This window comes from Acipenser ruthenus, chromosome 29, assembly GCF_902713425.1.
Source record: "Acipenser ruthenus chromosome 29, fAciRut3.2 maternal haplotype, whole genome shotgun sequence".
NCBI lineage: Eukaryota > Metazoa > Chordata > Actinopteri > Acipenseriformes > Acipenseridae > Acipenser > Acipenser ruthenus.
The window spans coordinates 21432543-21455506 of record NC_081217.1 but is presented as its reverse complement, the minus strand read 5'-3'; the positions used below and the strand labels follow the sequence as shown (position 1 = coordinate 21455506).

Sequence of the window (22964 nt, the reverse complement as noted above, 5' to 3'; positions counted from 1 at the left end):
CTGGTACATTCGTATCTCAGAGAAACTGGAGAGGAACGGGAAATTAAAACAAGGTAAAGGCGATCATCCAAATAAAACTAAAGCACTAACGGTCTCGTAATTGATGACGTCACATTCCATATAGAACGCAGTTGAAGGCTAAAAGCTTTACTTTTAAGGGAAATTGAACCTCAAGGAAACTAAGATGTGAATGGTTAACCTGAGGGCAAAATAATACATATAATCTCTCAATGCACTCATGCATCTCAAAAGGATCCAGCCCTTTCATGATTTTTGGCTAAGTTCTAGTATTTCTCGTGCTTGATGAGAATCCATTAGTGCATCATCATATTTGATCCATACTGAGTGTGACGGCTTGACATTTAATAGCAAACTACAATACAATACAATACAACTCCATGGAAATGTAACTGGATGATCGTCGGCTACTGCTTACAGTTATCTGAGGGAAGAACACTGTAGACACTTAGCTTGCATGCCTAAATGAATAGTCATTAGAACACCAACAGCATTATTAGAAAATGCATCTTTGAAATTGCTTCAGAATAGGGCCCATTAACTTTAATAGGAGAGGAAACAGTCATGCTAAGTGATGAAGCGTGTGTTTCCATAATGTTCTGTTTCATTGGGGACTGGAGTAAGGGCAGGTAAGGGCACTAATTACCAGTGCCTCCTTAAAACAAATAGATTACAGTATCCATCCGCCCATCTGTCCATCCATCCGTCCATCCATCCATCCATCCATCCACCATCCATCCACCATCCATCCCTCCCTCTATCTATCTATCTATCTATCTATCTATCTATCTATCTATCTATCTATCTATCTATCTAAACTAATTATGTGCCATCACAAAGCACTTTCCAGGCTAGGCTGTGAACTGTGTTATATATGTCCACAGGATGGAGCACAAGGAGGTTAAGTGACTTGCTCAGGGTCACACAGTGAGTCAGTTAGTTAGGTTACAAGCCCTGGATTTTAGCCATTGGACCACACTGCCTCCAATGTAATTTTTTTGATGTAATAAATAATAATGTGGCTGCCTGCTAAATAAACACATGGCCATTGCATTGTTAAGAGAGCAACCCGCAAAACATCGCATGTGTATATTGCCATTATAACATGGAAGACATGAGAACCGCACAACGTCTAAAACGGTTGCTTTGGAATCATACTCCTTGCCAACACCCATGTCTACAAAATACTCTCTGCAGCTCTGGTTCCTCGCTTATGATAGGCTACCGACAATAGGAAAACCATAGTCAATTGGTGCTGAATATTTAGTTGTTGTCGTTTTAAACAGACAGATTCGTTAAGTCACTTTCCCTATAGAAGCCTGAATATAGTTTTCAACCAGAGTATCTTCCGAAGGGAGTCAACCACCACTGGACAGAGGTGCTGTCCTCTCCCGAGGGGACAGAAGCAACACGCCCATTCATCAGGTTGCTGTTGCCAGGAGAAGCAGGGGAGAGAGAGAGAGAGAGAGAGAGAGAGAGAGAGAGAGAGAGAGAGAGAGAGAGAGAGAGAGAGAGAGAGAGAGAGAGAGAGAGAGAGAGAGAGAGAGAGAGAGAGAGAGAGAGAGAGAGAGAGACTGAGACTGAGACTGAGACTGAGACTGAGACTGGAAATCAGGCGGAACATATCAAGGGGAGGGTCGAGTTTCAACTGTGACTGAATAAAAAATAAGTCAGCGAGAGATTTGGGGCTGCTTTAAAACACCGAAAAGAGAATCGACAATAAAAGAGATCATAGCAGCTGTCTTCCGAAGCCTCCGTCTGGATCGTCTCGCCTGGGTACATACGGGAAGGCAGATTTGAGGAGAAGCAACAGGTCATTTTTTTCTGAAAGTAATTTTACGCCTTTTTGTGCTTTGGCGAGATCTATGCAGGGGTGAGGCAACAAAAAACCACAAGAACGAAGTCAGCTAGATAACGCAATTTCAATTGGATTGCTATTGCAATGATAACTGGCTTTAAAAGTATATCCGTTTTGCATTCAAATATAGCCTTTTCGATTAATATTGGTGGATATCAACAACACAAGCGGAGAAAGGTGAGAGATAACGAACCGACTTGAAATTAGAAAGCAACAAGGATGAAAATCTCCTGTACAGAAGACTACAGATCTGGAGTTACGTTTGAATCTCAAGGCGTGTACAATCTCATATAAATACTGTACTACAGATGCAAAAAGGGTTTTTTATTATTAATTAAGGAAAGGGAATCTGCATGCTGTAGGTGTTGACGGTAACTATCGATTCTTCAGCGCAGTTGAGAAATTCGAGGTAAACAGCAAGACCTTGTGATTATCAACTATTCTGCCATTTTGCCAAATCTTTTATCATATTAAAGCTATTAAAATCGTATTTTTTATTATTTCATCACTACTCATTTTTAACAAAGTTTCATTTAATAATACAGGCACCTGGCTATATATCAGAATAGCTTTATTTCATTATACCAATCCATAGCCTGTTGCTGCTAGTCTTTTAAAATAAATATATATATGAATACATCTATTAATATTTTAGAACCAGTGGTTATTTTAGAGAATTTTATTACATTTCTCCTGTACAGCGAGTATCATTTCACTCCTTGTTCATCACTGCAATAAAAAGATTTTTCTGTTTTGATATCGAACAGGACTTGTTTTGATTAGTCACATTTATTTCAGTCGCCATCAGGATCAATTATCAATGACGCAAGGACAGATGATCCCAGGTAGCCCCCCTGACTCCTGATGTAATACCCCCCGAGCGTCTCTTTGAGTTAAAGGAAGGGACACTTCATACAGCAGGTGGGAGCAAACTGAAGAGCACAACACCGGGACAGGGCGACCGATCCATCGAAATCTATGATCAGTTCGGTGTGTGTCTCATCTTACCGAGGGCGCAAGTCTGGCAACAAGCCTCCATCCAAAACATGTCTGAAAGAAGAAATGGGACGGGGACAAGATTCAGAAAAGATTATCATCAACGTCGGCGGTACCCGGCACGAAACCTACAAGAGCACCCTTCGGACGCTGCCAGGCACCAGGCTGGCAAAGCTGGCCGACCCGGACCCCCAGGGCAACTTGGATTTCGACACTAGCGACAAAGAGTTATTCTTCGACCGGCACCCGGGGATCTTTGCATATGTTTTAAACTACTACCGGACTGGCAAACTCCACTGCCCGGCCGACGTCTGTGGACCGCTGTTCGAGGAAGAACTGGCCTTTTGGGGGATAGACGAGACCGACGTGGAGCCCTGCTGCTGGATGACGTACCGCCAGCACAGGGACGCTGAAGAAGCGTTGGATATCTTCGAGCCAACAGACCTGGACGATGGGGATGATAGCAAGGACGTGCCATGGCGCCTGGCTATTGATGGCTGCCCAGATCGATCACGAGGCTGTTGGGAGGTCTTGCAGCCTAAAATATGGGCCCTTTTCGAAGACCCTTACTCGTCTATGGCAGCCAGGGTAAGCTGAATATTTGATTAAACACGAGTAAAACAATTTTCCCTGTCCTGTACCGCTACCCCCAGACAGTTTGTTATGAACAAGCAGGTGAGGCGAATCTACAGGTGTTTATTGAAATTGGACGCGCATAGGCTTAGCTTTACTCTCATTCGCTTTTCAGCAGATGAAACATCAGCGGGCCGGTCGTTACTTTGAATTGTCATGAATTTCCTGGCATGCTGATGCTTTTTGAAAACAGTCCCTTATTTGTAAATACTATTTAATGTTGTTATCTATTTGGCTGGACCCCCTCTGTAGCTCTCATTAGGTTCAAATCTGCAATCGCGGTATGGGTCTGTATATTATGGTGATGGCGCCCAACTGTATGTCTACACTGATTACGGTGCACGGACTTTTTTCAAACTTTTTTTTAAGCTATTGACTTAAATACTTAAACATGACAAAATACAGCCGATTGTGGATAGGTGCGGAGGATAAAATCGCATTTAAACTGACCTTTTAGGTAACACCAGTACACCGAAAGTATTTTTTAAAATCCAGACTTTTATTCGCTCCTATTTTTTGGAAAAGGGAACAAAAAAAAATCAATGTTAGGGCAATGCGCATGCGCAGCGTGCTTTAGCAACTTTACATTATATTACTGAATTGTTTGGTTCTATTTATTTATTTATTTTACAATATAAACAGGGTTTTTTTTCTCCTTTCAAAAAATAGGCGTTAATTAAAGAGACACACCCGTACGGTGTTTACTGAGATCTTTCACATGTGGTTGTTGTTTTGTGATGCAGGTATGAGGTCCCATTGCCATCTGTTTACTTACAGCACAAAGCACTGTTTCAAAGAATAGAGCAGCTATGGAGTGCTTTTTATTTTATTTACCTATAATAATTTAATAGGGATTACCTTGTATTGAGATGATAATTTAGCAGTTGATAAGAAACAGGATCTTATAGCAGCTCAATTGTTTTTTGAGTATTAATGTTTGCCCACCTGTTTTAGTCTCGAGCACATTAAATAACACAGCAGCTCTATTTCAGGTTCAAACTGTTTGTATTTCACCCTACACTCTCTCTCTCTCTGTCTGTCTTATAATGAGAATGCAAGTGCTAGTGAAATGGCATTATTTCCATAATGCCTCAGTACAGGCACAGCTCAGTATACATGTGATAATATGTTAACGATGTGCAGACTAGGTGTCTTCAGTGTCATTGCACAAGCCATTCAATCACTGGGGAATCATTCCATTAATGCAAACGACAGATCCTTTCAGAAGGGATAAATCCAGGTGAGGAGTTGGCCCTTCAACTGCTAGCAATCTCACACGCCTTTGGAGGATTTGCTGTAGATGGGACGATTGGGAAGTATTGCCGTTTCTTAAACTCGGTTTGGAAAACTAGGCTCTCTGTTATTGTTGCTGCAGGCAGGGGCTTTTAGCTGCCCATTGGAGCACTGACTACACAGTGAGGGAGAGACAGTGTATCTGTGTGAGTGTGTGTTTGTGTGTATGCACTACACAGTGAGGGAGAGACAGTGTATCTGCGTGAGTGTGTGTCTGTGTGTATGCACTACACAGTGAGGGAGAGACAGTGAATCTGCGTGTGTGTGTGTCTGTGTGTATGCGAGCGTGTACAGGGGTATCAATGACTCACTGAGAAAGTTAACAATGAGGGGGATTAAAGGGCAAAGCAGACAGTGAATGGAGATGGGATTGAATTGATCTCCACTCAAACCATGTCTATGTCTTAAAATACAACACCGCTATTTAAAACGAGGCATGGCAGCGCTTTGAGAACAGCTGACATTAACAATTCAATCTCATATCATTCAATTAATAGAAGAAAACAAACGTGGATGTGTACTGAAGAGATGGGGATGTGAGTCACATTGTAGAGCAGTTAAAGGTTTTACAGTGAGCCTGATTAACCTGAACTGGGCTTAGGTCTAATACAGAAATCTACATTTCTTTCCATTGCCCATAAAGGACAGTGCTTTGATTACGTATATGTATATAGGTAGTATATTAATCCCATACAGATGCTGTATAGGTTCTGCAGTGCTCTGGCAGGACTGCAGGTAGAATACTCTGTTCTTTAATACCATGGTCCTGGAGAGTCCCTGGGTTTAAAGAAAGATAGGTTAAGGAAACTGAATCTATTTAGCCTAGAACAAAGAAGAATTGGGAGAGCTTTTCAGATCCTAAAAGGAGTTGAAGTTAACACTAGCCAATACTCGAAGCACAGCGCAGAAACCAGGACACCGCTGGAAAATATTTAAAGATGGATTTTGGCAGATGGCGGGAGACACCGACACAGAGAGTGGTGTGGTTACCCAGCCATGTTGTTGAATCTGAATCATTTGGATCCTTTCAGAGTCGACTTGACCAAAATCCATCAACCAGTTACTAGGAAAAAATAAAATTCTGAATAGCTTCACAGAGATAACGAGCACGCTGAGAAACATCTAAAGGATTCTTAATTTGTTTCTATCATCGCAGCGCAATCGTGATTAAAGTCAATCGAGCAACGTTGGTTGCAGTTTTGTGAAATGGCTGTAATGGTTTGTTCCCGATGCTTACAGTTGGATATTTCGTAATATTAAATAATGCTGAAACAAAAGATGCTGCCGTGGCTTTAATATAAAAACTAAATGTATTCACACAGCACATTTATCTTCTAGGCATGTGGCTCTATTTTGTCTCAAAGCAGGTTTATCTTCACATGCATCTGTGCCCTAGTGTCCTGCATGCATGCTTGTATTTGTGACTCTTTCACGTTTAGCCATGTCTTGCTAACAAGCCTATTAGCTAAATGTGCGCAAGTCAAAATTGCATGTGTGTAAATCTTAATCACATCTAAACACATGATCTAAACTTGTGTATGCAAACCTATGTGTCTAGTGTTAATATTCTCTGTTGTGCAGTGTATAAGATCTGCAGTATATCTGTGTGTCAACTGCATTCTTTTTTAAGGATATTTTCTTTATCCTCGGCTTTGATCTCTAGAACCAATCAGTCCTATTCATCCCTGGGCTACAGCCGGCTCTCGTAATCAGTGACCTTTTTCATTGGGGGTTTTCTTTCCGAGCAAACAAACCGACCTTCACGCTGATTCTGTGAGTTCTGCATCGCTGTACCCAGCCTCCCGTCTCTGCTATCACGAGAGGTGTGATGATTGTGCGTGCTGCAAGCTGCAGCAACCCGGGGGAGAACCTGCCAGAGAACAGCATGAAAAAGCATGGGGAGATTCCTGAAGGTCAACGACCAGTATGCCTGCAGGCTTGGGATGCTGTATATAATGACTGGACAGAGTCATAAAATAGTTCTTAGCCATTGTAAACCAACCATGCATACCTCGCTTAACTGTTTGTGTTTTTCCTTTGATTTGTTTGAATCAAAATGTTTTTTAGCAAAACAAAAAACGTAAGAAGATTTTTCTGCACAACATCAGTGGTCATGTCTTAAAGAATATAAAAGAGTTTTTATACAAATATCTCCACAAATATCAACAATTAAGCGAGGTATGCATGGGTGGTTTACTGTTGCTTACCCTACTGTTGCTTACCCTTATCTTGATGTTCTGGGATTGAAATTTCAGAGCAAATGGAAGACGACCGGCTTCCCGCTGGAATGAATCGGTAATTGACGGAGTGTGTTTCAGTGCAGCGGAGGTGAGCTGACAGGCAGGCAGTCGAAGGTCATCTGTCACCGGTGGGCATGGCTGACAGACGTGGCACTGCGGGCAGCTGGCATCAGCTGGTCCCTGGTCTCGTTATTTTGAGGGTGGGAGGGCATGGGCTACTGCAGCTGCCTGCAAAATCTCATCCACTTTATCAGGGAATTCTTTCAAACTCTTACTCTGTTATCACCTATAGGCTATAGGAAAATCACTGGCAAATTGCCCTCACCATAGTAAATGTGTTACATTGGTATTTCGCCCACAGTAGAAAATCAGACCCTAAGCATTTTTTTTGGCACATCAAAGCTATATATAAATACTAGCTTTGCAAACATTACTGGAGCATAGAAATAGCAGAATTACCAGCAACGTCAGTGAAGCAAATATTCCACAGTGGTCCTGATGCGGTACAACTGGTTCCAATAGGGCACCATGGCACTGCGAGGATCGGCAGTGTGGGAGCAGGTGCAAAGGGCTGCCACACTCCACTGACTCCAACACGCTGCTGTGGATATGCTTTGTTTTGAAGCCCAGAGAAGCGCACACACTCGTGTGCACACATCACACCCAGGCATTCCTCCCGAGCTTCGTCTGATATTTATCAAGCAAGTAGCAGCCACCTTCGGAAGCTGCCGTGTCTCCTCTGTAGGGAGCCCAGTGGGAGGCGAGTTCAGGCTCAGTATGAGCGGTGGGTTAGCCCGTGTCCCGGAGCTATTCAGAGCTCTGCTTTTATAGAGGCTTTCTGACAGCAAGCGAAAAGAATCTACCCCAATGCAGAGCCAATCGAATCAGCAACGCACTGGAAAATAACTCCCTCCCCCCAACTCCCAGAAGCTAGGGATGGGAAGAACATCCACTTTGTGAGTCTGTTTGTTTTGCAGTGTGTGGCACCGTTAGATAAAGGCACCACAGGTCCAGGGTAGTTGAGCCTTTAGACTTTAAGCACCCAACCGCCCACACCAACAGGCTGGTGGTGCGCCATTAAGTGGGCTTAGTTATTTGGTCTAGTTTTGCATGGAGTCCTTACAAACTGTAAGGGTGACATGGTTAAACGTACATTAAAAACAAAAGCAAGTCAAAGAGGGAACCTTTTTACCGTGTGACACAATACATGACAGCAAAGCACAATGAGAAGACGTCATTCACAGGCCGACACGTTAACTCACATTACTGTACGTGTTACGGTAAACGTCCGAACATTGGCAAAGCTTAAGATTTACTGGAAAATGTCAACATGTACCAAGCAAAATGGTAAATGTCCGAAATTAACAAGATCACGCTTTTGGATATTTACTGGTAAATCTCAAGAATAACCAAGTGCCTTTACCTTCTGTAAATGTCAGAAAAGCCATATATAGATTTCTTCATAATTCCAGACATTTTCCAGCTTACTTGGTAAATGCTGACAGTTACTGGTAATACTTAAGATTGACCAGATTCAGACTTTTACTGTAACGTAGCATTGATTGGCTGACCGTGGTGAATAGGCCTACTGTACTGCGTAAACTCTTGAATGACTGGCAGACCGCCATGAACTACCACAGTGGATCTTTATGAAACGACATGAATAGATGCATTGTGCCTAAATGGGATTATCGCAGCTTGAACTGTGTCCTAAAACCCTGTCCCGCTGATATTTATGTTTACTGCATCCTTCCATAGTTTAGACTGCAGTTCAGCTACAGCAGAAGGACGGCGTCTTTGCTTCAGTCTTCTCTTGGCCAGTGTAACCCTCCTCGCCCTTCTCTTCACTCTGAGAGAACCACACAGCACGATCTTTTCCGCAGCATAAATATCAATGGAAGGTCTGTACAGCTCTGTGATCAAAACAGGAAATGCATACAGATCCTGTGTTTCTGTTTAACTGTGGGCTTGTAAGGTTACCACCTTCTGAAATAAACAAGTATTTTAAAATACGTTAAGCACCCGTGTCCTGCATTCTCTTTAAATGCAATAAGAACTCATTTTTTAATAAGGAGCCTATTTTTTTTTTTTAAAGGTACGTTTTTATTGGTTCTCGCAAATTTAATTCCACAAAAAAAAATGCTTCAATGTACACGTGTGATTACATTAATGATGTGAACAGTAATTAGGTTTGCTGCTGTTTCCATCAGTTGAATGGAACACTAAGAAGAGAATTCTAAATGAAAATTCTCTCCTGATTTCAGAAGAACCTTGGAGGAGCACCACGGTAAAGGTCAGGCCTCGTGCACGTCCTGTTTTTAAAGAACCGTCTGCCCGTTTTGTATTCTAAGGGGCTGATCACACTATAGCAACTGAGCTGCTTTCAGTGTCAACAATTTATCAGATAGCAGGATCTGGGCTTGCAGGCTTTCTAATGCTAATGCTGATGTTACTGAGAAAACAAAACAAAAAAAAAAAAACAACTCCATCAAATCAAAGCAGTAGGCTATAAAGAGACCTGAAGATTCAAAGCAATCTGACTGCATTTTTTTTTTCATATGAGAAGTAGCTGTAGGGAATGGAGTGTCAGGAATCAAATCACCTGAACATCAGAATTAGACAGTAATTGTGATAGAGCAGGCTTTACTCTGTACGAAATCTACTGACCTGGAACTCTCTCTGTTACACAGTAATAACTGTGAATAAGACTGGGCTAGGTTAGGATCTCCAGAGGCAGGGTGATATAATGAAACAACGATAGGAATTCAAAAATTGTTATATAGTGTTTGGGGTTGCATGTCTTAAGTTGTACGTAGATTTGCATTTTCTGCTGTGTTATTTCTGTTATTCCCTATTAGTACAAAGGCAGTTGTTACTCAAGTTGTAATTGTTTTTTAAACTTGAGGATGATAATGAAATTATAAATGCAAATTAAGAGCACTTTAATCACACAGTTCTCATAATATCCCCAGGACTGCATTATTATTAGGAGTTCTGTGATCTGCTGCTGTGGTGCAGTTAAAACATGCAGCATCAGTCCACTGTGTGTGTATTTAATTCAGTGTTAATACCCTTTGTCGTCGTGTTGGAGAGTTGTCTCTGCACCGTAATGTGCTGTAAAGTGACCTTAGCAACGGCTTGTCGGTTCGGTTGTAAAAACATAATGAAGAATTAGTTGTTTGTTTTGATGGATGGCTCTCCTTTTTGTTCTGATAAAACCTGCACTGTGAACCAGCAAGTTTGTAATGAATGAGCCATGTGTGTGTGTGTGTGTGTGTGTGTGTGTGTGTGTGTGTGTCTATGTGTGCAGAGCAGAAATACAGACCCCCATACTGTTATATTAAGCAGGTGTTTGGTCTCCCCAGCTCACCGGTTTACAATTGCTTATATTTTACTGCACTGTGTAATATTTTCCAGAACCTGCTTCTGCCTGTATAATTAGCCAGATGACAGGTGCACACTTTCATTAAACCCAGCTGCTGTACAATTTCCTTTGAGGAAAACATCTTTCAGCAGGAGGTGCGCTCGGCAGACGTGTTGTCTACTGTTTGGATGCAATGAATTATTAATGGCAGCTCCTAAGCCAGTATGTTGTGCCCACAGCAGCCGTCTCGTCTTTAAGAGAGGAGCGGCTGTGCAGTGCAAGGTCAGGAGCTTGCATTAGAGTGGAGTGCACTCTGCTGTGAAGACCCAGCGCTCTCTGTTCAATAGCATTAAACCGAGGGAAGCTCAGAGGGTGTGGCTGTGAAATTCGCTCCGGGGTTTTTCACCAACGTAACGCTGCCCACAATACAACACAAACGTTTTTCCAGAAGGTAGCTTTTCTCATTCAAGAGCTACAATTACCCTACGACTGCATTAGTACGTAATTCCACTCTGTGTTTATTTCATTCAAAGTTAATACCCCTTGGTATCATACTGCAGAGTTGTCACTGCACCACAGTGTGTTATATATAACATTATCTGCTGCATAAGTTTACAAGCAAAGAATTCTGACAGTGACTTGTTGGCTCTGATAATAAAATAATAAAGAATTAAGAATGAGTTGATTGTTTTTATAATTGGTTGCTTGTATACAGTCTACACAGTCCTTAGCCCATGATGGACAGTAGTTCACACTACAGCTGTCTCTGGTTTACACAGAGTCAATCCTCCTTCAAGAGGGATCATCCTAGAGAGCCCTTTATAAAACAGAGCAAAGCAATTTGGCAGCGCTGCTCATCTCTGCTTGAGAGAGGCCCAGGACTGAATGGCAGCGAGGATTGGTTGTTTTGGTCTGGATGACTGAGATAGAAAGGCAGTGCCCGGGCTGGCCTTCCCCATTTTGACTTTAGCCACATTGTCCCTAAAATTACCAAGCACCGCAGCTCAAAGAAAAATAATACAAGAAAGCAATGTGGGGGTTGCTATTGGAACTACATGCCCCTGTCAAACCACCGCGCTCAGGGAGAGAGATGCTGAACAGGGTCCCAGTTCAACACTCCTAGAGTAAACTCTTCCAAGTCTGACTGAACAAGCGCTTTGAAGGCCTTTACCATTTGTTATGCTCATGACAGATAATATAACAGCCCGCTAAGCTTGTTAAAGTGTCCATTTATTATCAAGAATCTCCGGCCGTTTACATGAGACATGTTTTTGGTTTATATCCTGCAGCTGATAACTGTGCAGAACACTATGGATAAAACCACTTCCCTTTAACGTGTAATCGGAGATGCACTGAGAGGATATTGCCAGCCGGTGTCCTAATAAATACTGCAGCCAGGATAGATGAACCCAAAGCTTATATTTTTTGCTAATGTTATTAATGTTTATTGCGTGGTTTCCCCGGAGCGCTGTGCATGGTCTCTGCAGCCATACCATCTTGAGTACCATAGTGTTGCCACTATGCTAAAAGCCATTATTTGTAGATCTTGTATGTGACAATTGTTTTCAAATCCCTCAGGTACTGTCTCCTGAGTTTTTAAGTTTGAAAAGTCGGAGCACTTTGCTATGCAGTGGTCTGAAACCCAGAAGACACAAATCAGCAAAGAGACACACAAACAGAAAGAGTCAGACACAGCAACAGTGGCATGGACATACAAACAGACATAGTATAAACGAAAACAAAAGACTTAAATAGAGACACACACTCACACATTCAGATATACACACTCACACAGCAATGCTCCGATGGGGTACAGCTTCATTTGCCTACCGTTAGTGGAAAACTCATCCATACTGATAAAGCAGCCTGTCAGAATATCAATGTGTATTTTCTCTTGGAAAAAGACTCCATAGATTGCCTTTTTAAAACTCAATTTGGGGAGCTTTCCCTAATAGCTGTAGTTGTAGCATTGCAAATGAATACCCGGTATTAGCAGGATGACACAAGCCGATACTGACACACACACACACACACACACACACACACACTGCTCCTGAATCTTTCAAGTGATGGACGTTTATTGATGGGTGTGAAGTGGTCGGGGGCTGCAGACTGGAGTGAGATCTCAAGCAGTTTCAATTGTTTCTCCTCAGGGTCTGATACCAAATTGCCTCCTAGCTCGCCAGGATGCCAATGCAGTATTGCATGCAAGCCTGGCGCAGGACTGTACTGCTGTACAGTTGCATCGCTGAGCGTTCCCTTTTTAAGCCGGTTTTGCAGGAGGGTTTGAATGCTCCGTTGGTTTTGGAAAGTCGGGCACTTTTCGTGATTTGGGAATGTCATATTAACAATTTGACAGTCATAATTAATATCCAGACAAATTGATTTTACAACTTTTGATTCATGTAGGTTTCACTGTATAAGACAAAGGACTATACAATTATCAATGTCGTATTGTTATTCCATATGGGATAATGGATTCAGAATAGATCAATTTCTCCTATTTACCAGCTTAGCTACCTTCAGAACGTGCCACTGCTCCACACTGCTCCAACTAAAAAAAAACAACACATTGGACAAATCAATAAAACAATTTCCGAGCTGCGTGGCAAAACAGACCTGCTGTACTTCTTGCGGCTCAGAACCGATTGTGTGTTGGTTGGCCACGTTCCATACTAGCTGGCTGGAGGATGGTGCAGATGGTAATGATGATGACAGAGATGAAGATGAATATCCACAGAGAGATTCATTCCAGTCATGTAGCAGATCAGTCTGTGTGCAGCCCTGAGCAGCCTTTCTCATTTCAGCAGCCTGGGGAATGTCTGCTTTCTGACTTGAATTAGCTCTCGATCCAGCAATCGGTCTCGGACGGCTGTGTTTAGATTCAGGGGAAATTGAAGGCAACAAGATGTCAAGCCTTCTTCAAGAATATCCTAGAAGCAAATAATGTTCACATCCACCTGAATGAAGCTAAACTCAACCCTTAAATCACAACCTCTTGACTCAAACCGAAAGGCTGTACACTGTTATATTCAATAATTTAGCCCCATAAGTCAAGCATCATTGGCAACGATGCTGTCTAAGCTGTGTTAAATCAGACAAACTCCCTTGAGCATCAGCACCACACATCCAAATGATCTGAATTGATTCCTCTTTGCTTAAAGACTTTAAGACCAGTCAATATCTAACACAATCAATATTATACCCAATCAATATTATATCTATATTCCCCTTGCTCAAGAACATGTTGGACAATCATTAATCTGACCTAAATTATTAAAATTACATTTTGAATCAAGAAAAAAAATAAACAACATTGTTGATAATGAGAAACTTCAGTTTTTTTTACAATCACCCAAACAGTCTCCATTGTTCTGCTTATTCAGACGCTAGTCATGTGCTGTGCAATGAGGACGGGAACCAGCCAAGATTGACCTTAAATCGGATCTTGCTGGTTGTACAATGACTGTCACGGGTCTGCAGGTTTTAATGTCCATTTGCGGGTCTGACCCGTGAAATGTGGGTCACTTGTGTGGTCTGGTCCAGTGGAGGGTGGCGATGCGGCGTTGCTAGGGCTCCTGTTGCGCACCAGGAATCCCGCCCTGACCTAAAGGTTAGCATGTTGGAGATCATCAAACTCATTTGACCTGCCTCTCCACAGGCCCCCTCTCTCCTCTCACTGCCCAAAAGACAAGCCTGATCTCCAGCGTGGATTCAGCCAGAGGGGCAGCTTAGAGTCTAAACACCAGCTCCAGTGCTAAAACAAGAGTATTTAAAATAGCCCAGCTATAGAAAGATTTGCATAACTATTATCTTCTTTGATTGGGACAGTGGTGGTTTATACAGACATGCAACGCTTTCTACAGCAATTCTAAAGCACTTAGCAACAGGTGCACTGGTAAAAAAAAAACTGAATCAGATTCCTACAATTACTCTTTAAATGTAGGGGAGTGATTTTAGCCACAGACTCTGAAATTCCATATCCCTGGTATAAGAGAAACCATGCTGGATGATTGGTGCTGAGCCTCTAAGTATATAATCATCCGTCCTCTTGCGGTTTTAATTTCAGACGGCACTAACGAACAGTGATGAATTCATTTGGAATGAAAGACGCATTCCCTTATTGCTTCACTGTGGGTTCCCTCTGCTCCCTCCAGCAAAGAGCGACAGAAATAATGACAATACTGGGCTCTGTCTGCGAAGCTTAAGGAACAGAGCACATTAACACAAAGCCGTGTCAAGTTACTGGCAGCGTGTCTCTAGTAGTGCCACATGAGCCCTGCTCTCGTTCTCGAAATATAAGGTCAGTAGAATATCAATATGTCTCGTTCTTCAGCGGTAAAGCAACAGGCAGGGTTTGTCCTGTTACATTGGTGCAGCTGATCGCCGTGGTTACAGGGGGTTCTGAGCTCTGTCAGTGAGATGATGCGGACCAGCCATCATCACAGAGACGACCAAAGGAGCGATACAAATAGATACAGAATAGAAGACAGATATACTATTGGATCAGTACAAATGGCATGAGGGGGAGGGTGGAATAGCGATGCTTACTGGAGCATGGGGATAATAGTAGGCAGGTTAGCAGATGCTCTCCTACTTGGATGCAAGGAATGTAGTTCTCCTGAAAGCTGTTCACTTCTTTAGGTATTGTGGTTCTTAAGCCCTGAGTTTCCTCACATTGGTCATTTGTGGTGTGCATGATGGGAATACTGATACAGAGAAACAGCTGCGCTTGCTCTTCAAGCTAGTATGTAGTATTCCCTTTCCATTAACATTAAGTATTGATAACTCATCCGTTTATGCTGCACAGATTGCAATATAAACCAGTTAACTTTTAATTACAAAAGAACAGAGAACACACTGTCAATTAGTGCCTAATCACCTAGCTGTGCATCTGAATAATTTAAAACGGTGACAGCCACTTCCCTCTTAGCTTTACCTCCATTACTGCTCTTTTTGATCATTTCTCGAATTACAACATTTGGCCATCCCTATCAAAAGAAAAAAAAACACAGCACGGAACTTATATTATAATCACACCCTGTCTGTAAAATAAACACATTTGTCTTGCTGTCAACGTGAGGGCTTTGATTTGTGCATCGATACCTCCCGAAGGATCTCCACTCAAATGTTCTGCTTTTTAAAAACAGTGTCTGCTGTTCTGCTAGTCTTGATTACTCTGCTGCTGTCACTGTCCCTTGGTAGCTTTTCACATACTGACATTGTTGAGAAGATGAACTGGGGCTGCTAGAAAAGGAAGGAAAGAAAGTCCTCCGTGTTTTCAGAAAAAATAAATTTGTTCATAGCTACCCATGATCCTTCTTGTTCTTTGACCTGTTCATAATAACTAATTGCTGGTCAATAACTATGGATTGCCAATGCATGAAATGGATCTGCCCATGTTGTTTAGAGAAGTGTGTGATTTGGCCTGTGTACAGGTTAAAATCTGGCTACGTTTATCATGGATCAGCTATACATGATCATAGTCTGTTATCATTAAGATCAGAGTTGTCTACCAATCAGTATTAACTGAGCGGACATTCATAAAAGCAGATGCTTACTAGGATCTCCTCTATCCCTCTCTGCCTCTTCCAGGTCATTGCTTTCGTCTCCTTGTTCTTCATCGTGGTTTCCATCACCACGTTCTGCCTGGAGACACACGAGGCCTTCAACCGTATCGTGAACCGGACGGAGTACCTGAACAGCACGTACACGCTCACCTACCTGGAAGTGGAGACGGAGCCCATGCTGACCGTGGTGGAGGGCGTCTGCGTGGTCTGGTTCACCTTCGAGTTCTTCATCCGCATCGCCTGCTGCCCGGGCAAGCTGGTCTTCATCAAGAACCTGCTGAACCTCATCGACTTCGTGGCCATCCTGCCTTTCTACCTGGAGCTGGGACTCAGTGGACTGTCGTCGAAAGCGGCCAAGGACGTGCTGGGCTTCCTGCGGGTGGTGCGGTTCGTACGCATCCTCAGGATCTTCAAGCTGACACGGCACTTTGTGGGGCTGCGAGTGCTTGGCCACACTTTGAGGGCCAGCATCAACGAGTTCTGTCTCCTTATCATCTTCCTGGCTCTGGGCGTCCTGATATTCGCCACCATGATCTATTACGCTGAGAGATTGGGTGCCAACGCCAACGACCCCACAGCCAGTGAGCACACTCACTTCAAGAACATCCCCATCAGTTTCTGGTGGGCGGTGGTGACCATGACCACCCTGGGCTATGGGGACATGTACCCCCAGACCTGGTCTGGCATGCTGGTCGGGGCTCTGTGTGCCCTCTCAGGAGTGCTGACCATCGCCATGCCCGTGCCCGTCATCGTCAATAATTTTGGGATGTACTACTCACTGGCCATGGCCAAGCAGAAGCTGCCCAAGAAGAAGAAACACAACCCCAACGCCAACATCCAGCTGGAGAAGTCGGAGATCAGCTCCCCCCGGAACAGCACCCAGAGCGACACCTGCCCACTGGCGACTGAGGAAGCAATTGGGAGGAACCGGTCAGGTAGGGAGGAAATCACGCATGACAGCGATGGCCAAAAGTTTTGCATCACCTAGAATTTTAGGATTGAGACATCATTAAAAACAAAAGTCTACCGGAAGTCATAATAGTAGTACAGTATTTCATGTTAGATTTCGAAATGTCACATCATTCAGTTTTTGTCCATTTTTTCATTAAGTATATGGAAAACTACAAAGCATTACGTAATTCAATATGTTAATGTAACATTATTCAGCAGGTTTCATTTGACTTTATGAAGCAAAATGTGTTAATTCTATAGGGATGCAAAACTTTTGGCCATAACTGTACAAAGTCTATACATAGCACGCTGGTTTTCAAAGCCTGGTAGCTTGTGTTTAGTAGGTAATGGAACTAATACAGTAAAGAGACATTTTAGCATATTTACATACACTACTTCACTGAACAAAACCGAACATTACATTTCAGTTGAAATACAAAAGCACAGGGCTACTTTGTAGTGTTGAGACTTTTTGAAATTATGGAAGTGTGAAAATGTCACAGAAGATGGTATTGAAAATAAAAAAAAGGGCTGGGAAATGGATTTTTAAAACCTTATAGTTATTTAGTTGTTTTTCCAGTTCGGTGCCCTCGGTTTTCTGAAGGGCAATGACTGCCCGCTGGCTTTGGGGATAAGAAAGCACTTCAAAGCCTTTCTACTTTAGTTTCCTCAAATGATTCAGATAACTGGTGGAGAGACAAACGGAGCCTCAATCGCTGCAAAGCAAGGGTTTAATAAAGTGAATAAAAGCTGCACTTCTTTTGTGCCAGGCTTAGAACTTCTGATTCTTTGCACAAAAGTTTGAAGTGCTGTTTGGTTTTTAAGCAGTGTTTTGTTTTGATAAGGTAGTGCTTTGAGATGAACTCATAAACGAGATTAACTATTAAAAACTTCCCTAAAGCTGTTGAAAAAGGGTTTTGCGAACTGCAGGCTTGATTTGAATTAAAAACCAAACCAAACCAAAAAAAATCCTTACAACAGTCTGAATGGGGCCCTTTCGTTTATTGCATATAAACAACATGTTAAATAGGGGATTCGCACATGCTGTGCATGCAGCCCGTGGGAGACGATGATTTGTTATACGAATGTAAGGAATGCAGTGAGATTTACAGATCATAGACATGTTGCTGCTGGTGCCAGCTGGCCAGGACTCTATCATAAACATTGGCACCTCTCGGAAAAACTGGCACAAAAGAGGTGCCTGCTTTCAGTAAGACTGACAGGGCAGGAAAGAAACCGCACCTCTGCACATTCAGAGTATGACTGCACAGGCGTGATCAAAGTAGTTTTGGATGTTGTTGCTGTTTGGTGGACTTAGATCAGACCCGCTGGCCAGCCATATTCCTAGTGGACCAAGGTTGTGTCATGTCTGGTCTGATTGTACATCAGTGAAGATGTGTAGAATGTGGGGATTACTTATGTGGACTCCAGTTTGTATCAGCAAAATGGGTTTTTTAAAAAGGCATTTTTGAAATTGAATAATATATCTAACTAACCTTGTTACATTTATTCCCAGTTAGTGCCCATTAAGAGGAAGCCTGACCCTTAATCCCTGGTAAAGCCCTTCTAATGAACCGCACTGTCCTGTACCAACACCACCACCACCCGCACCAAACTGCACCTTGTATTTTGTTTCTCAGATTCAAAGCAGAATGGCGACGCCAGCGTGGTGCTGTCAGACGAAGAGTCTGGAGGGCTGACCAAGCCCCTGTCGCCTGACGACAAGTGGCCAACGCGCTCCGGCTCCAGGGGGAAGAGCAAGAAAGAAGCCACCTGCTTCCTGCTGACAGCAGGAGATTTCTCCTGCGCCACTGACACCAGCGTCCGAACAGATACAGGCAACCGGGAGAGGAACGGAAAGGAAAACTTCCTGTGAGCCACAAGGTCTGCTGGCGTTTCCCATTAGCGGGGAGCCCCGTAATGTGTGGTTTAGAGCCCAGCTATGTTCACTACACAACATCAGGGAGTGCTTTAACACATGCTGTGCAGTGCTCCCCCCATTTTTAAACACTTGTGCTGTGGTTGTGGCTCTCATTAACCTTTATATGGAGGAACTCGTATAGAAGTAATCTCTTAACTTTGGCTCCTGACAGATGCTTTATAATGGGAGGGGGCAGTGTAACGCATCATGCTAAAAGAATGAAAATGAAAACATCTGGAAGTGTTGCTACATTTGCAGATAACATTCCCAGAAGTCCAAGCACAGACATATATGGTAAAAGAAAACCCATAACATGTGTTCAGTGTTTCATAACGATTTATTAGACATGATTCTGGGCGAACGATCTCATAACAAGTTGTCAAGGCCTTCGCTGTGAAGGGTTACTGGTAGAAATCCAAACCAGTATTGCGAATGAAAGAAACTTCTCACTTGTGATAAGCTGTGCCAAGCTGTTTATGAAAACCCTGGCACCTTTTAAAATGAGTGCAGATTCCATTTAGAAAGGGAATTAAAACATGTCATCCCAGTCCCTCTTCAATATTAGACATTAGAAGACATTTTTATTGAGTAGAAAAAACATCGGCTTTATGAATTGGCACCAAAAAATAAATAAAATAATGTATAATAGAAGAAACTGACCTGTGCTAAATCCTCAGTGCTTAACAATAATGCAGAGTAATTTTGGCTGCCAAAGTAAGCATGAATAAAATGAGTCCTAGAGGATCGCTTTGACACATAAAAGCAATAGAACTACATGTGTGTGCGCGTGCGTGTGCACGTGTGTGTGTGTGTGTGTGTGTCTCGTTCTACTCTCATATGCATGCATTAAGAATTCAGTAAAGCTCCCTTCCACAGTCAGGTCCTGTATTTGGATACAATTATTTTTATTTTTTTGTAGCTAAACAAACATTCCTCCAGACACCTTTAATAGGCCAGTCTTATCTGTGCTTCACAACATGAGAGCAGAGCTGTATATGGTCGATTCCTGGAAGCTGCTATTACTTGGGTACAGGATTCGGACAAAACTCATTAGCAAGATAATAGAAAGACAAACAAGCTGCTGATAAGAGTGCTGGTATCTCCAGTCTGCAGGTCCACCACGGGAGAGACATTAGCAGCTATGGAATACGGAAAATCGTGTGCGATGATAGCATTAGCAGCTATGGGATACGGAAAACCCTGTGTGATGATAGCATTAGCAGCTATGGGATACGGAAAACCCTGTGCGATGATAGCATTAGCAGATATGGGATACGGAAAACCCTGTGCGATGATAGCATTAGCAGCTATGGGATACGGAAAAGTCTGTGCGATGATAGCATTAGCAGCTATGGGATACGGAAAAGACTGTGCGATTATAGCATTAGCAGCTATGGGATTTATGGTCTGTACTTGTAGATCTAAGTGGTCATTTAAATCAGAAGATGGTTATCTCATATAAGTGTTTCGTAGCCTGTAGGGTCATTGAAAAGAACTGTCCTGATTACTATACGTTTATATACAGCGCATGCGTGCTTTCACTGTGTAGCATGCATGAGAGGACGCAGTACCGGGTACATCCGTTTTCATTAAGATAGCTAATTCCTAATGCGAAACCCAGCCCTAACAAAACAGCATATATTCGACTTTATTCATTCTAGTTTTGACTGCGTTGCATTGAAGGGGAACGAAGGCTGAATCAGACTTTCTTTTATATAAAAAAGGAAGACGTTATATAAAAAGCATGTAAAGTGAAGCCCTGGTTATTTCACCCAAGGGGGCGGGCTCGTCGTGGATGCAGCCACCCTCATTCGTGGACCAACTACAGAACCCTGTAAACATTCAGGAAGTATCCTCGACATAGCCACAACACGTTTGAACCTGCTTCCTCTGCACATGCACCCCGATCAAAAGGATTAAAGACCGGGCACTTCTTTTTTGTGCTTTTCAAAAAACATTCCAAAAGATATTGCACAGAGTACAAAGAGCGCCCCCTAAGACCAGAGCGACACTATCCATGTTTAAAATACAGATTTCCAAGTGATATGTGTACAGAAAAAGAACATGGATCAGCCAAGAACTGATTTGTACGATTTATAAATATATATATAAAGCATATATCAATGTTTATTTGTATTCTTCTCATATGTATAATAGCAAGGGCTGTAACATAACATATTTTTTTATTTTTCTTAACGATTCTATTTTTTAAATGCAGATAAACTGCAAAGACACCCTCACTTCTAAATATACACAGAGGTCGACGCTTGCATGAGAGGGAGCGGTACTGGGGTCAGCTGGAGCCCCCTACAGGCACAGAAATGAAGTGCAGGAGGGGAGGGGCAGGGCGTGAAGGGGGTCCTTTCTCCAAACCGAGGGAATTCAAATTCTCACTCTGAAGGACTGTCCTGTCGACCCTATAAATGCTTCTGAAGACATCGTACTGTACAAATATGCACTCTTCACCCATAATACACGTGTTGCATGATTGATGCTGTATAATATGTATCACGAGCCCAGGAAAAATAGCATACGTCTTCTGTGTAATTAATATTGAGCTAACCTCTAACTATGTGTATTATAAAGTAACTATGTTAACTTCTCTCATGACTGTAAGTAACTCAGCAATAGGCTTAAGAAAAACTACACCCAACTGCTACACAGACTGTACTGTACTATACATCTGGTGTTTGTTACTGTCTCATCGATGTAATATGGACCAGTCGGTGATCCTTGATTTTTATTTTTCAAATATGTTGTGAAGATGTTATGTCAGTGAAAGACAGCCTATCATCCATCAAGCACATGAGATAGACATTTCCTAGACTACAAGGGAATACGTGTCTAAATATTACAGTGTATTTTGTGAGTGTGAAACTAGACTCAGATGCTGGATCCTCTCTATCAAGTTCTCTGGCAGGAAAGAGATCGTTTCATTTAGATGTGGGACTTTGCTTGAATAAAAACATAACAGTAAAAATAATAATAATTTTAAAAAAAATTTAAAAACCGCCCAGCTGCAATTCATTTGCCGTACAGTTTTTCCAAATCAGCTTGGCTCCGACTCTCAGATCCTTGTCAGTCTTAATTCTACAGAACGGTGTTCTGACACCGACTCGAGACAGAAGCTCTCTTTCCATGTTCAGTTCCTTTTCAGATCTTTCGCTTTCTAAAAGCCAAGTCTAGATCACGCACAGCTGGTTTTTACCTCGTTTGTGTCACAGTAACACAATGTAGCAGGAATATCCAGACGGACAGCCGCTCAAAATGATTCCTGTTAAAACATAGGAAGAGAGACGGTCTCCTATATAATATATAGCAACATCAAAAATCATCGTGCACTCAATGCACATCTGACCTGTCGCAATTAACTCTCCTCCATTTAGTACATAGTAGTTTTTACTGTTGTGTTTTTTTTACAAGCATGCTGTGAAATGTCTTCAAAGAGAAGGCATTCTATAGCGATGCTACAGTAGAAGCGGTCCTCCTATTGAAATGTGTAGCCTCTGCTCTGGATGAATTGTACTGATTCTGTCACATCTCACGTGTGTCTACGGCAATACAGTTAATACCGTGTGTTCTGTCGGCATGTCTTTCTGCTGGAAAACCAATAAAGATATTTACATTGTCATTGCATCTGATGGGTGGTCGTTGGTGTCTCCTGGTTGTACGTTGTTTCACATTGAGCAGGTGCATTGCTTTTTAAATAAAGAAGGGAAAGGATATAATTGCTGTTTCAGACTACCCAACCCCCTTCCTCTCACAAGCTAAATTAAATTAGTTAATAAACACGTTCTTAATTATTCAGCGTCGTTCCCAGCAAAAGCACGTTTTGATGAATTGCAAAACTAATCCAAACCGTCATGCACTCCAAATGGCGTTTTATGGCTTTCTAACGGCACGTTTGTTTTGTAATATTAATTTGTTCAAATGTAATTAAAGGAGAGATCCAGGGTGTGTGCGTTTTCAATCTTCTGTTTTATTAATTTTAATTAGCTTTTTTCCCTTGTATCTGACTTCCTTTTTCTTATCCCGCTTGTGCCCTGATGTTAACAGTACAGGCCTTGTGCAGTGTGAAGGCAGCGCTTCCTGCACTTTCCTTATGAATCCTGGCAAAGCT

The 22964-nt window shown here is 42.4% G+C and overlaps 1 protein-coding gene across 5 annotated transcripts; it reads left to right on the top strand.

Moving 5' to 3' along the window:
- Positions 1-1467: 1467 nt before the first annotated feature.
- On the top strand, positions 1468-22485 carry LOC117966044 (potassium voltage-gated channel subfamily C member 1-like). 5 transcript variants are annotated; one of them, XM_034911415.2, is made up of 4 exons: positions 1468-3460; positions 15998-16907; positions 18564-18795; positions 21063-22485. In XM_034911415.2, the coding sequence occupies exons 1-4, from the start codon at positions 2855-2857 to the stop codon at positions 21064-21066; spliced, it is 1752 nt and encodes a 583-aa protein (XP_034767306.1). In that variant the 5' UTR covers positions 1468-2854; the 3' UTR covers positions 21067-22485. The 5 variants fall into 5 exon arrangements, with proteins under 5 accessions (XP_034767306.1, XP_058860000.1, XP_058859998.1 ...); XM_059004017.1 differs by having other exon boundaries at positions 1469-2053; positions 2675-3460; positions 18564-22485; XM_059004015.1 differs by having other exon boundaries at positions 1469-2285; positions 2675-3460; positions 18564-22485.
- The last annotated feature ends 479 nt before the right edge of the window (positions 22486-22964 follow it).

Bases quoted from the DNA above. Each gene is read 5' to 3' on its own strand.
- LOC117966044 (XM_034911415.2), top strand. From the start codon at position 2,855: ATGATCAGTTCGGTGTGTGTCTCATCTTACCGAGGGCGCAAGTCTGGC. The intron at 3,461-15,997 runs GTAAGCTGAATA...TGCCTCTTCCAG, and splicing joins ACTCGTCTATGGCAGCCAGG to GTCATTGCTTTCGTCTCCTT. The intron at 16,908-18,563 runs GTAGGGAGGAAA...TTTGTTTCTCAG, and splicing joins AATTGGGAGGAACCGGTCAG to ATTCAAAGCAGAATGGCGAC.